Genomic DNA, 13,145 nt, shown 5'->3' on the forward strand with positions numbered 1-13,145 from the left:
TTCTCCTAACTCAAGTCTACGCTTATTTAAGTTCCAGGTAGGTGTAGTGAGTAAGAAGTGCTTTCTTTTCTTAACTCTATCCACTTCTTTCTGTAAGCAGTCCAGAGGTACCCCCCCCAAGGGAAGCTGTACCAAAACACAGTACACTGCTTACCACAGAGCTGAGTGTAGTCTTCGTGCTTTGAGTATGTTAACAAGATGGCCAGTGCCTCCTTCCAGCTCTGTAGATCACACGTGCAAACAATATCTTGCCAGTTCTGCTGCACAATGGAGGAAAGCAGCTGTAAGGGAAGCAGAAGGCCTGTCAGTCACTGAAGACAAAGATAAGCTGACAATCTAAGCAACAGTTCACTTTCAAACATGCTTTCCATCATGCAGCAACTTCCTCACTGGACATTACAGTCCAACAATCTCAGCATCCCTACATTAACAGCACTTGGAACCTGATGCCTCTAAGGAAAGCAAAAAGTTATAAAGCACTTACTAGAATATGGAAACAGCCACACTAGACAAGACTAAAGATCTAACACGTCTTGTTTCAGAGCAGATGCTATCAATGACTGGGAGCACAGTGTTAAGATATCCCAACCTCTGTTACACTTCCCCATTTGTAAATTAATAAGCTATGAACTTCCTAGCTGAGCTGTAAAGGGGCAGTGTGCACCACAGGTTACAAGCAGGAGAAGCTGAGACAGAAACCATTAAAAAATATATGGAATAGAGAACACAGACATACTATGTAGACAACATTAAACTGTCATAAAACTACCAAGACATTAGAGTAAATGTCACGCCAATAGGAGATGCACAGATTCTGCTGACATTCCACTTCCTTCACTAAAGAAAAAGCATCTCCACATAGAGAAACATTTGGCAAGACAGTGCACACCTTCCCTTGCTCAGTGTGTACACAAACCCATCACTTACCACAGAGAGATTTGTTTTCCGCTTGGCAAAGTAGCGCTTCTGGGTTTCCTTGAGGAGGTTATCCCCACCAGCTATAGCTAAGATGATGGCATCAGCAAAGCGCTCTGCTCGCATGCACAGCTCCACTGCACCCTCAAAATTCCCCAGCAAAAGGGCTTGGCTGATGAGTCCATCTGTATCTAGAGAGGTGAGAAGCAGAGTCAAACCAAACGATAAACACTCAGATTCAATGATCCTGCTTGTTTTAAAGAGCAGGCAGTAAAAAGCAGTAACAGCTAAAAGCCCAGTTAAAAGAAAATTTGGAAACTCAAAGGACCCCCACTAATGCTAAGACTTGATGCTAAGAATATTCTAGAATATTCTTCTGTATTTTTAACAGACCTCTTATCTGGAAAAAGTATTTCTATGTTCAATGAGACATAGTGCATGACACTTGAAGGGGTCATATGTTTTAAAAGTATCGGTCTGCTGGAGTGAACTAGATTTTTCCTGGTCTCTCTTAATTTTCTGGTTTTCTCTCCTCTCTGCTTTTCCTAAGAGGGCAGAAACACTCTTTATGTGACATACCTTCTGTGACAGGAATCTCCAATGTGCTCATATTCTGTGGTATGAGGTTATCAAAAAAGGCTGAAGAGGAAGAAACAGCAGCTACATCATCGCTGGAATTCATCAAAAGCTGTGCAAAAAGTGCAAGAGTTTATTTAATTCACTGCACACACATATCCTACCCAAAACAGTTTCGTGGATTACAGGGTGGTATGGAGCTGTTCTCCATTTGGTTGTGCATGCTCATATAAATCTAATTTCAATTTGGAAACTCATGTCACTGAGCAATCAATCTGCAGAGTTTCACGAGGGAAGCAACAAGAGCAGTGCTGCAACTGACAAAGCTTAGCAGATTGATGGTGCAAGACAGTCAGTGCCAACAGCACTGCTGGGCAACATTTGTCAACTCAACTGTCAGCCCTGGAGAAAGCTGAACTATTTTGGATGGAACAGAGACAAGACAAACAAGTAAAATCTGTAAACAACAGGTTGGACCACAGACATGCGTGCTTTACTGAAATGCAGGACACAATTGCTACTCCTAAAATATCTCAACCAGTGTTTGAGGCTTGTGAAGATGATTGTTAATCAAAGGATATAAATTTTAGGTACCTCTATAAGTTTAGGAAGACAAAAATTTACAGTGAACCACGCCTCAGAAGGCATCTGAAGATGGATATCCCAAAATTATATGAAAATACATTTCAGAGGATAGAGGTGAAAAAGAAAGAAATACCACAGCAGAAGCTTCACAACAGAAATCCAGAACAGTTGCCTCAAGTTAGCCTGGGGTGAGGCTAATTCTGCCACTGAAGGAATCAACACAGGTGAAGCAAACCTTCCTGCAGGAATAACAGCCAGGAGTCCTTCACTGTTCACTGATTAATTTTAAAGCCAGAAGGGAAAGTTATTATCATTTAGTCTGACCCTGTGAAGGTCTGACAGGCCTGTTAACTGCCCTCTGCAATGCCAGCATTGAGTCCAACAAGTTGTGGTTGGAATTAGACCTTCCAGTTCATTCTGCCCTCCTCTGCTCTCCCAAGCTGGCAAGATGTACAGGACATACCTGATCTGGTGCAGCATTTGTATCACCTGCCTCAGGAAGGAGCTGATTATCTGTGATCCCATTACTCAAACATGAGGCAATCTAGAAGTAACAGACACACAGAGATTAAAGCAAAGTAAGCACCTGGACAGCAAAACTACCAAGAGACTGGCAAGTCCCAGACACAATTCCCCTAACTCTTTCACCAGTTTGAAGACTTCCACCTCACCCTATTCCTGACTGGCTGCCTATCAGTGACTATTTATCCTTTTCAGAGCATTATCCATCAGTACTATGCCAGACTGTCTCCACCTGCCACCTTCTTCCCGGGTGAAGAATCCCCCGAGATGCAAAGAGCTGAACGCTAAAAGAAGCTCTCACAACTGCACTGTTGTTAAACACTTCCCAGTGCACCAAAAACTGAAAGCAAGGTAACTGGGCTCAAGACCCCTTTGGCTTGATTCAATACAGCTACAATTACACCCTTACAAGTGCTTGCGTTTGTTTTTAAGTGGGGTATACTACTCCACGTGACTCCCAGCTGAAATTTCACAGTTTGGTCTTCTGTGTGCTATGAGACCACTTGCTCAGTTCCAGTAGGACCCTATAAATCTCCTGCAGCAGTTTTAGTCCTGTAAAGGTTTCTGTCTATTGGAGATACCCCTTACCTTTTTTTGCAGATCGTCTTTACTGTAGCCCAGCAGCTTGAGAAGTTTAGTCCTGGATTCCTGCTCCAAATTCACCTGAGTCCCAATGGATATTAAAAAGACAAAAAATATGTAAAATCATAGACCTCGACACACTGACAATAGTTAGTTGCTTCGGCAGCACCAAAGTTTAGAGCTCAGTTTATAGATAAAGAAAGCAACTATAAAATGTCAACCTAATAACTATTGTGTAAAGATGTATGGAATTTAAGTTATAATCACGATAAAAGGGCAAAACTTGAGTTTGCCACAGTTACAACTGAGGTACAACTGTGTATCAAGACCATGACTGTATACATACCTAGTGTACTTGGTCATTAATTCCCTGGATAGTCTAGGAATTGTCGAGCTTAACTCTTCATAGAGAAAATTGACTGATTTTAGTCTGAATGAAACTGAGATAAGGTGGTTGCCTGAATTGCTAGCTGGCTTCTCAAGAATTAGTTAATTGTTACAGAAGCTCCTTGGATGAGGATTTCAGACATTCCCAAAAATTCCCACAGGCTGCACATAGCTTAATTGATAGGCACTATTTATATGCTCTAATGCGTAATTAACATTCTGCAAGGAGAATGTGTCTGTGTCAGTCAAGTCCCATGCTGCTTCTTCTACACAAATGATCAAACTGTACATGGATAAGATACTTGTAAACAGTCCATTTCAGAAACTGTTCCTGCAGAAGTAGGAATGGTGCTACAAGACACTTTTGTACAGAAGTCTAGTTTGTAGTTTAAGACAATCAATTGTAATAGATCCTTTATGTGCTGGAGTGGTCTCTCAGGACCACGCACCAGCTGGATTAAAAAAATTGACTAAAAATGACAGTTTGATGTGTCTCATTTAATGCAACTGAAGACATTGTTGCAATGGAGACCACCGTCACCACCTAGATTAACAGCTGGCCATCCTATTCAAGATTCCCCATGCAAATATAATACTATGGCAAAGTTCCCAATATTTTGCCCTCCACACAGTCTGCTACAAGTGTCTGTAAACCACTGCCAAGACTAAGCCTGGCCTCTTCAGAAGGATGACCACTTGTTACCAAACTTTCATGTTACCAAATTGTCCATGAAGGCTGGTCAGTCCTCATGCGACCACAGCTCTCTCCCTTTTTCTGGGGTATCTCATTGTTCATTTGAACTTCACCTTGAAAAATAATAATGTACAGCTCCACAGGCAGCAGGCAGATATAGCTTAGCAGTATATTGAGATGAAAAAAAACCTGTTTCAGGAAGTCCAAACAGCCCAAAGTCCACTGAAAAGACCATTCCTAATGGAAACCAAGACAACCTCTAAGACCTCAACTTGCTTTAGAAAAGTAATGATTTTTTTCATTCCATTCTACTTTATATTTTAAAGAACAGGAATATAAAGGGCTAGAGGGGACCATATTCCACCCCAGGACCATAGAAGAACTGACCTCTGTATTTCACCACAACCATCCTACCTTCAAGAAGTTCCAAAGGTTCTCATCAAATGGCAACTTGGCTGTTTGGATCTTGCCCTGGCAGTACTCAAGGAGGTTTCCCGACTGCAAGGCCATCTGCAGTTCTTTGGATCGGAGTAGGAACTCAGTTTCAGTAGTGACTTGACTGATGAATACCTGATGTGGGTAAGTCTGCTGCATTTGCTGTCCAGGAGCTTTGGCAATACCAAAGGTAATCAGTTTTCCTCCAAACTGAGAATGACAGAGGGAGGCACAATAAGTATTCTTACAAACTAAGGGAAAAACTACTCACTTAGTTCTTCTTTTAGCAAGGCAGACCTAAGCTCCAGCAGTGATCACAAGGAACCCAAGAGTTTAGTGTGTATGGATGATATCAACACTGAGGGAGTTCACATTACAAGCCCTTCAGCTGAACTGAACACTGACAAACTTGATACTTGTGCATATCTGATCAGGCCTAGGCAATTGCAAGTGTCAGAGAAGCACAGAGGAAAAAGTACCATTGAAATGAACTGTTAGTTCTTTTGCTACATGGAGAGGCAGACTGCAGTGATAAAAGCTATGAGGTGAAGAACAGGCACTATACAGAGAACAAGTCAAGCAACAGGCTAAAAACAATTCAGCTGTCCAATTTAGGAACAAAGATGTGAGAAAAATTAAATGCCTGGATAGGAAAGAGACAGACAGAGGAGACTGGGAACATATGCCAGCCTACAGGGACAGCTTTTACGAATTTTTCTTAGATTTTGTTAACTCCTTATAATCTCGCATTCTCTGCTACAGAACTCTTTCTTGTTGGAAATATACCTGAATGTAGGGAGTAAACAAATTTCCCTTCATGGGACACCACAATGCACCTTAAGTAGGCATTTAAACAACTAGCAACAGGAAGAGACAGGCTTCTCCAGTGAAACTAAAGGGTTGTGCCACAAGACAACACACCTATTACACTTTTAGCTAAGGATGCTCCATTCACTTACTGCAAATGAAACGCCCACAGGCCTGCGAATCCACTTGGGTGGCTTTTTTAATGGTGGAATCAAGGTGGTCTGAGTTACTTGCTCTGGCACCTGCAGAGGAGGAAGGCTCTGTCCTGTGCCAAAGGGATCCAGGTTGTTGAAGGAGGAAGAGATCTAGAATCAGATGGAAATAGGAAGAAAATGTAATTCAATTCCTCTCTTTGTGGAGTAAGCACAAAACCTACTGCTTAGGAATTAATTACTTTCCACAGTAATGAAGAATGAGGCTAGTACAGCACCTCTCTCTGGAATATCACTGAGACCCTGTGCAAGAGAAATGGCATTTCAAAACAGTTCCAGCAATTGTTTCTCAAGAAAGTTTTACCCTAAGAGATTTTCAAGTTGTTTTTCCTTAGTAAGATGCAATTTTTTAAAAAAAACACTGCTAGGCCTAGCACCCAGCTTAAACAAAGGAGTTGCAAAATTACTTGTTTTATGCAAGATAATGACAACATATGGTCAAAAGTTGTTCAACATATTTCTTGTTTTTCTCACAGAGGAATTCTGACTCCCTTTTTGTTGCTGGAGTCTTTCAAAGGGGTTAGTTTCAAGGACTGTCTCAAGATTTTTTGGATTGGATGAGACTGATGAAATAAAACTTTCTTGTCTAGACAAGAAAGAATCAGTGGCCCCTGAGCCAGATTTCTGACATTTAGGGAGTCAGTGAACATACATACAATGCTGTTCACACACAAGCACTTTTCATTTTTAACATTGTTTGCATAGAGTTGTTTGCTAAAGATAATCCTGTTCAAGTTTGACTGGACCATAGGGAATAGCTTTAAAATTCAGCTAACCAGCATACCCAAAAAAAAAAGCAACATCAGGCTGATCAAGCTAAGGTTGCCAAATCTTAGAACCACAGGCAATGATTTGTCTTTCTTCAGAGAAAACCAATTCCAAAGAAAGAATACTTCTTGAGGAACAGCTTATATGTAACAGATCAAACACCCTAAACCTTAAAGAAATAAATATACACAGCCAGGTCTGCAACAGAGTTTCTGTCCTGAGACTGTTGAATTCATAAGCGAGATCTCTTGGTCACAGATGCCCTGTCACCATAACTGCATTATTGCCTTCTGCTTGTGTTCTTACTTGTTATTCAGTTTATTCAAGAATTATTCAACACTATGTTCCCCAATTTTGAACAGTGGAAGTGTGGCGCATGCACATGAAGAATGCAGAGAAAGAAAATTCTCCATGGGTTAAATAAATCCTTAATCTCCCACAGCTGTTGCTTGATAAAGTATTTTCTGTATCTTGCAAATCCTATGAAACTGAGCTCAGTCAGCTGTAAATGACTATATAAATAACACTTAAGCCAGCTCATACGTATTCTCTTAAAACCTGTATTGAAAGGCATTTGTTGGCTGTGACAGAGGGAGGGAATTAAAAGACTAGACACCAGATTAAAACTCAAATTTTAGACAGTAGTGACATTTAATCTGTTCAGAGTTTGCTCATCTATTAATTGGCTAAGTAATGGGTTACAGTATCAAAAACATTGGCATCCTCCAAAGTTGTAGTTAAAAGACTTGAGGAAAATTGCTAATAGTGGTTTATAAGCCACTTTATAAAATTACCTTCTAAACTAATGAAGAATAACGTATCCTGTTTATTAGTATCAATGTATTTAATGTTAACCTAATGACAAGAAAAGCTTGTGTGCTGCTTTTAGTCTAATAGTAATAACAATGAAATGTATCTTAACATCACAACTGTGCTTGCTCTTGGTTCTCTTTAGATACCTTGTCAGAGGCAATGTGGTCTCCCTTTGGGATCTGGTGGGATTACTAAGCCCTCAAACAGGTGGTTTCTGGTTCCCACACCATACAGCCATAGGTCCTGGTGCATGGGACAGATTGCATAATTTAAAAGTGACCCTGTTACACACATGTGCTTTCACTTCTCTGAGCAGTCATGAGAGAAACTGCCAGTCTGTCAAGGTCTAACACAGTCACAGGACTTTACCTTGTCAGCCTGTGTCTTCTGCTGAGCTTCTAAGTTCCCACCCATAACAGAATAAATGTTGATCCATCCATCAAAAGTGGCAGCAGAGAAGACTGAAGGATTCCTAGGACACCACTGGACATCAAAGCACCACTGACTCCGAATGGGCAACTCATACACCACCTGTCATCGAAAGAGAGAAGATAGAAGCACAACACAAATACCCTCTTGCTTTCCCCAAACTACTTGCCCACAGCAAGCATGTCACTTTATTTACACGTCAGCACTGCACACAAATCTTCTATTTTTGCTTCCTGAAGGATGCACTTGCAACCAAATTATTGCACCTTGAACAGCTGAAAGTTGCAGAAAGCTTATGTTAAACTCAATTCTGACTGTAGAACGAAATCCAAAAGTGCGAAGTCACTTTTGCTCTGCTTTCTAAGTAATACTGTATCAGAGTACTATAGCATTGTCACACTTGCTGTTAACCAAGGGAGAGAAACCAGAAAACAACACAATAAAACCAGAAGTCAAGAAGCAAGAATGTGTCATGAGCAAGAACACATGAACAGAAAGAATAACGTGGAGTAACAAATGTGACAAAGAAAATAAAGAGCCCAAAGAAAAACAAAACAGAGCAAGAAGAGAGAAACAAAATAGCTGCACATGAACTATGAAGGACATTGCAGCCAACAAGTTTATGGTTCAGCACTCAAAAAGCTAAAGTTCAAGTCATGGCCCAGTCACAGACTTCCTGCCTGATGCTGGGCAACTCACTAACACAGCCTTGACTTTAAACCTCTCATTCGTAAAACAAATCTATTTCCTTGATGGTTTACAGGAACAAAGCATAGACAATCATGGCTTTGTTTTCTGTGGGAACATGATGAGTGTTTTCTGTTCCAGGTAGAAGCAAATTAATATAATTTGCTTATACTAAAATCTAGATTGCTAATTAAAAAAACTAACAAACAAATCTCAAAAACCAAACATCCCCCAAACCCAAAGAAACCAGTACTTCACTCAAACTTACAAGACCAGCCATTCTCTATAACTGTATTAATCCTTAATAATGCAAAGCTTCACAACTTTTTCACCTGGAAATTTGCTGTGCATTGGTACCAAGTCCAAGAGCCTCCTAACAGTAGTTCATACATGAAAGTCTAATTTGAATTTGGACTCTGAAAATCTACAGCAGCATGCATAAAGGTAAGTCAAAATTTTTTACGTTTTCCACTAAAAGACTGTGAAAATATTTTTGTAAAAATTAGACATCAGGAATGCTTCAGAGTCTGACTGACTTCTAACCATGAGAGATCTAGACAAAGTGAGCATCAAATCCCAGGAAACTACAAAAGAAGCATTTAATGCATTTTTGGAAAATTGATTCCATTTTTTCCTTGCCTCCAAGGCAGATGTGGTCAGCTGAGTGATATTGTCCCATGAAATTAATCTAGTCTGGGGCTCCCATCTGGACTTTGTTCAGTATTGTTAGAGCACTTTCCCCATGCTATCATCAAGATCAACTGCATTGTCCAAAGTTCATTTTTATCCAGGAACTCAGCATTGAATGAATGGGTGTGCGTAAAAAAAAAATTAAACAACCCCACTTTAATTCAGATGATACCAAAATATACCAAATATGGTAATTCTGAGATACATGACTAGATAAGCACATACATGTGAAAGTATTTTACTATAAATAAAGTTTACACACATTGTTTAACTACACTGTTCCCTCTTCAGTGACCCTCTCTAACAATTGTTGATTGATCTCCTTCAAATTTCCTCCCAAAAGAACTTACTACTCCAGGAGAAGGAAAAATAAGAAACACATGGAAACAGAGAACACTAAAGTGTGAGCATAGCAGGAGTAATCATAAGTAGTTGAAATGAAATTTTAATTAAAGTTTTCTTCCCTCTCTGATCTCTGGCCAGCAAAAACCTATTTCAGTCTGGATATGGACCACACTCATTCCCTCCAGACAGAAAGGATGCATAAGACAGGTTTAAGGGAGTTACACTGGCAGTCCACGGGGATACAGGGAGGGATACACTCAGAGCAAAGCACACAATATAAAGCTGACCATGTGTACTGATAGCTGTGGTTATGTACCTCTGCCATACTTGGGTTCCAGCACAAGATCCGGTTGTCTTTGGCACTACTCAACAGCAGTTCAGGGTCAGCCTGGCACCACGAAACAGAGAGAACGCCCCTAAAATAGATCAGAAAGAAATCAAGCATATTTCCTGTACAGTCCACTCTGCCATGCAGTCATTAAAAAAGCACCACGCACCAGCACCTTGGCTCAGAAATGCTAATTCTCATCTCTCATCTTCAACCAGATTCATCTGGGAAAGAAAGCGAGCCTAGGAGAAAATCATAGTTCCCCAAAGTCCAGTCTCCCAGATGTCTGCCTTGAAAAGATGCAACACAACATGCAAGTTCTCACCTCGTGTGCCCTTCCAGCTGGCTAAGAGGAGAGGTAGCAAAGCGTAAGTCCCATATTTGGATCACTGGCAAACGGTCATCCTCAGAGGAAAGGACTAGCTGGGTTGCAACTTCTGGATGCCAGGCCATTCCTGAGCAATGCATCTAGGGACAGAAATAGCACAGGCCGAAAATTCAGCCAAGCAAGCTGGCAATAGTACAAATGGGCCAAAGCCATGTCATTCTGTACTGAGCTCGCCTAGAATGCTTGACATAAACCAAGTCTAGTAATGTCTTGTTCCAGGCAGCAAGTATTTCTACCTTCTCTTCAAGCAAAAAGACCCCCCCACTAACTATACAGAAGTCAAAGCCCAAAGCTGACCTAGGAAGAAAGCTGGGAGGCAGCTTCTCATGAGTTGTGAACACAGAAACTGAATGCAAGAGTGCATGAATTTTAAGGACAGAAAGGGGTCTTGTTTCCCCATTTCATTCAGGAAAGAATAAAAAGAGGTGCTTTGATGCTATGTCTCCAAGAGAACTAGTTCAAACAGATCCTAGAATAAAAACACTTGTTCCAAGAGTCTGTGCCACTGCTTTGTAGTCACATGTGGCATGTTGTAAGCTAGTTAGAAATGCAGCCTTTTCTCCACTCACTCTATTGCTGTGGTCACTGACTTTGATGATGGGCTCATTCTTCCTGAGGTCCCAAACCACAGCCTTGCCACTGGGGTGAGCGGAGGACAGGATATGCTGCACCTGCCGATTCCAGGACACCACACTGATGTCTTCATGGGGCTGCAAGACAGGAAAGACCACACATCCATTATTCTCAAGCTGAGGGAACACCAATCACAGCAGTCTGTCAATAGTTTAACTCAGGGATTAAGGATTTGATGATACATAGATTCCCGTCTTCTGTTGCTGATCAACTAACTGGAAATATTAGCACCATAACCAGAAAGACTAGGGAATGTCCTTTACTCAGGGTACAGTGGACAGTAAAATTCTATGGGGGAATGTCACCTGGGAAAGTACCTTTGCATTTGAGGAGCAGGTACGGGATTCTACATTGGCCATACGTGCTATAAATCACTCCAGAGAGAACTGCAGCTGAGCACACATACATGTTTCTACCCCAGCTTCTCAGATGAACTTAAATGGAAAGATGACCTTGTGCAACATTTCAGGAGTGCAGTGAGATGGAAAACGATGAAGTATTCATGGCTAATTGCTGTTATTGTATCTACTGCAATGTAGGAGACAGGCAAGGAAACAAACAAGAGACTTACTGGAGGAAAAACTTGGCCTGCTTTTACTGAAGTTTACTATGATTTTTCTACTTTCTGCAGTTGATTGCCCTGAATAATATAATAAGCATCAGAAGATCAGAAACTTCTTCCTCTTCAAACTCAGGAAACATTATCTGGGAGCAATAGCCAAGATGCATTTAATGGCTCACTGGCTCTGCTAGGGATATGACTTTCATGAGATATGAAAAGCCTCAGCTCAAGCCTGAAATAAATTCATTCCTCAGAGAAGGTCCAATAAACCTTCTTAATCCATCACACATGCCCCAGCTGGATCACAAGATAAACTGGTCAGTTACTTGACTCAAATCCACAAAGAGCTTACCCATCCATGCAAAGTGCATCCTTCCAGAGCTTGCCATCCTACCTCCCCTCCCTTTACAACACTTCTTCCACCCCCAAGAATGAAACCAATCAGTCTCCTCTGATTCATCTCTCTCCTGACAGACTTCATAGTCATTTCTCTTTCACAGACTGACAAGGCTAGGATGTTTCCACATACATCTTTTTGTCTTGCTACTGAGATACAAAACTGCAGGAGTATTGCCCAGAGGAAAGCTAGTTTACCTGTGATTTAGTCCCTGGAGTCATAGGCACACTGAAATTATTCAAATCCCAGATGAAAATTTCAGAATCATTGGCTCCAGAAGCCAAGAGATTACTCTGTAGAGAAAAAAAAAAAAAAAAAAAAAAAAAAAAAAAAAAAAAAAAAAGGGAAAACCTCAGCTGAGATTTCTGCTCACAGATTTCTTAAAAATAAATGGAAGCAAAAAACCCAAAATCTTTCAAAGTGAGATGAGAGCTGTATTTCACAGACATTGGCATGCATAAAGATAGTAACTGGATTATAAACCAATCTCTGGTCTCCATGCCATCCACTGTGGCATAGTACAGACACATTTAAAATTTGTCTATTTTGTGCAGATGGCTGATGAAATTGTGCCACAGGCCTGGAAGCCACCCTCTCTGGCCAGCTGAGCCTTTACCCTCCATCCTGGCACCAAGGACATTTCTTCTGAGAAGATGCAAGTTTCACAAAACTGACTGCAGACAATTTTCCACTTGCCTTTGTGCTACCACAAGAACCATGTTTTGTTCACTCCTCATTTATGTTGCAGTCCTTTCAAATGGGATCAGAGCCCCACTGAATTAAACACCAACTGAACAAGTAAAAAATAGAACTTCTAATTTCAAAAGGACAATGGTTTGACATGTAACAATATTACACTGACATGTTTTTATAGAGATGTGATTTGAACAAGGTCACAGGGGAATTCAGTGGCAAAGCTGTGAACAGAACGCAAATCTGAGTATCAAACCAGCCTTCTGTCACAACTACTGTGTCTCTTAATCTAAAATTTGTGCCTTCACTTTATGAATCTATACAAAGGGAATATATTTTTTCTAACATGGAGGTTAACTTTCCTTTGGGATCTTAATGTTACACACCTGAAAAGGGTTGAAGTCAAGGGCTCTAACAGGACCTGAATGCTTCTCTGTCTGCCCAATGACAGGGTCACCCTTTGAAGTCAAGATGTGGTGCACACTGTACATTGTCAGGACTCCATTATCCCCTCCACCAATGACCACTCCAGAGGACTCTGCAGACCCATTTCCAAAGTTCCCCCAGATCAGCTTATGGAACCTAAAAAAAGAGGAAAATAAAGCTGGCATAGGCCATGATGTTTGGTGGAAATCAAGACACCCTCTTCATTACAAAAACTCACATCCATGTTTCAACCTATCAAACATATCCATCA

At 40.9% G+C, this 13,145-nt stretch overlaps 1 protein-coding gene across 2 annotated transcripts in view; it reads right to left on the reverse strand.

Moving 5' to 3' along the window:
• The window catches only part of SEC31B (SEC31 homolog B, COPII coat complex component), a 35,239-nt gene that overhangs the window by 14,986 nt on the left and 7,108 nt on the right, over window positions 1-13,145 (reverse strand). For both annotated transcript variants that reach the window (XM_066323935.1, XM_066323934.1), the window contains exons 4-16: window positions 12,835-13,030; window positions 11,953-12,048; window positions 10,733-10,873; window positions 10,101-10,243; window positions 9,764-9,863; window positions 7,666-7,827; window positions 5,656-5,808; window positions 4,676-4,906; window positions 3,187-3,261; window positions 2,540-2,620; window positions 1,495-1,603; window positions 928-1,106; window positions 155-281 (exon numbers count right to left, since the gene is read on the reverse strand). In XM_066323935.1, the coding sequence (XP_066180032.1) occupies window positions 155-281; window positions 928-1,106; window positions 1,495-1,603; window positions 2,540-2,620; window positions 3,187-3,261; window positions 4,676-4,906; window positions 5,656-5,808; window positions 7,666-7,827; window positions 9,764-9,863; window positions 10,101-10,243; window positions 10,733-10,873; window positions 11,953-12,048; window positions 12,835-13,030 (1,793 nt within the window). The remainder of the gene's footprint in view (window positions 1-154; window positions 282-927; window positions 1,107-1,494; window positions 1,604-2,539; window positions 2,621-3,186; window positions 3,262-4,675; window positions 4,907-5,655; window positions 5,809-7,665; window positions 7,828-9,763; window positions 9,864-10,100; window positions 10,244-10,732; window positions 10,874-11,952; window positions 12,049-12,834; window positions 13,031-13,145) is intronic.

The sequence above is a fragment of the Sylvia atricapilla genome, chromosome 8, assembly GCF_009819655.1.
Source record: "Sylvia atricapilla isolate bSylAtr1 chromosome 8, bSylAtr1.pri, whole genome shotgun sequence".
Lineage (NCBI taxonomy): Eukaryota > Metazoa > Chordata > Aves > Passeriformes > Sylviidae > Sylvia > Sylvia atricapilla.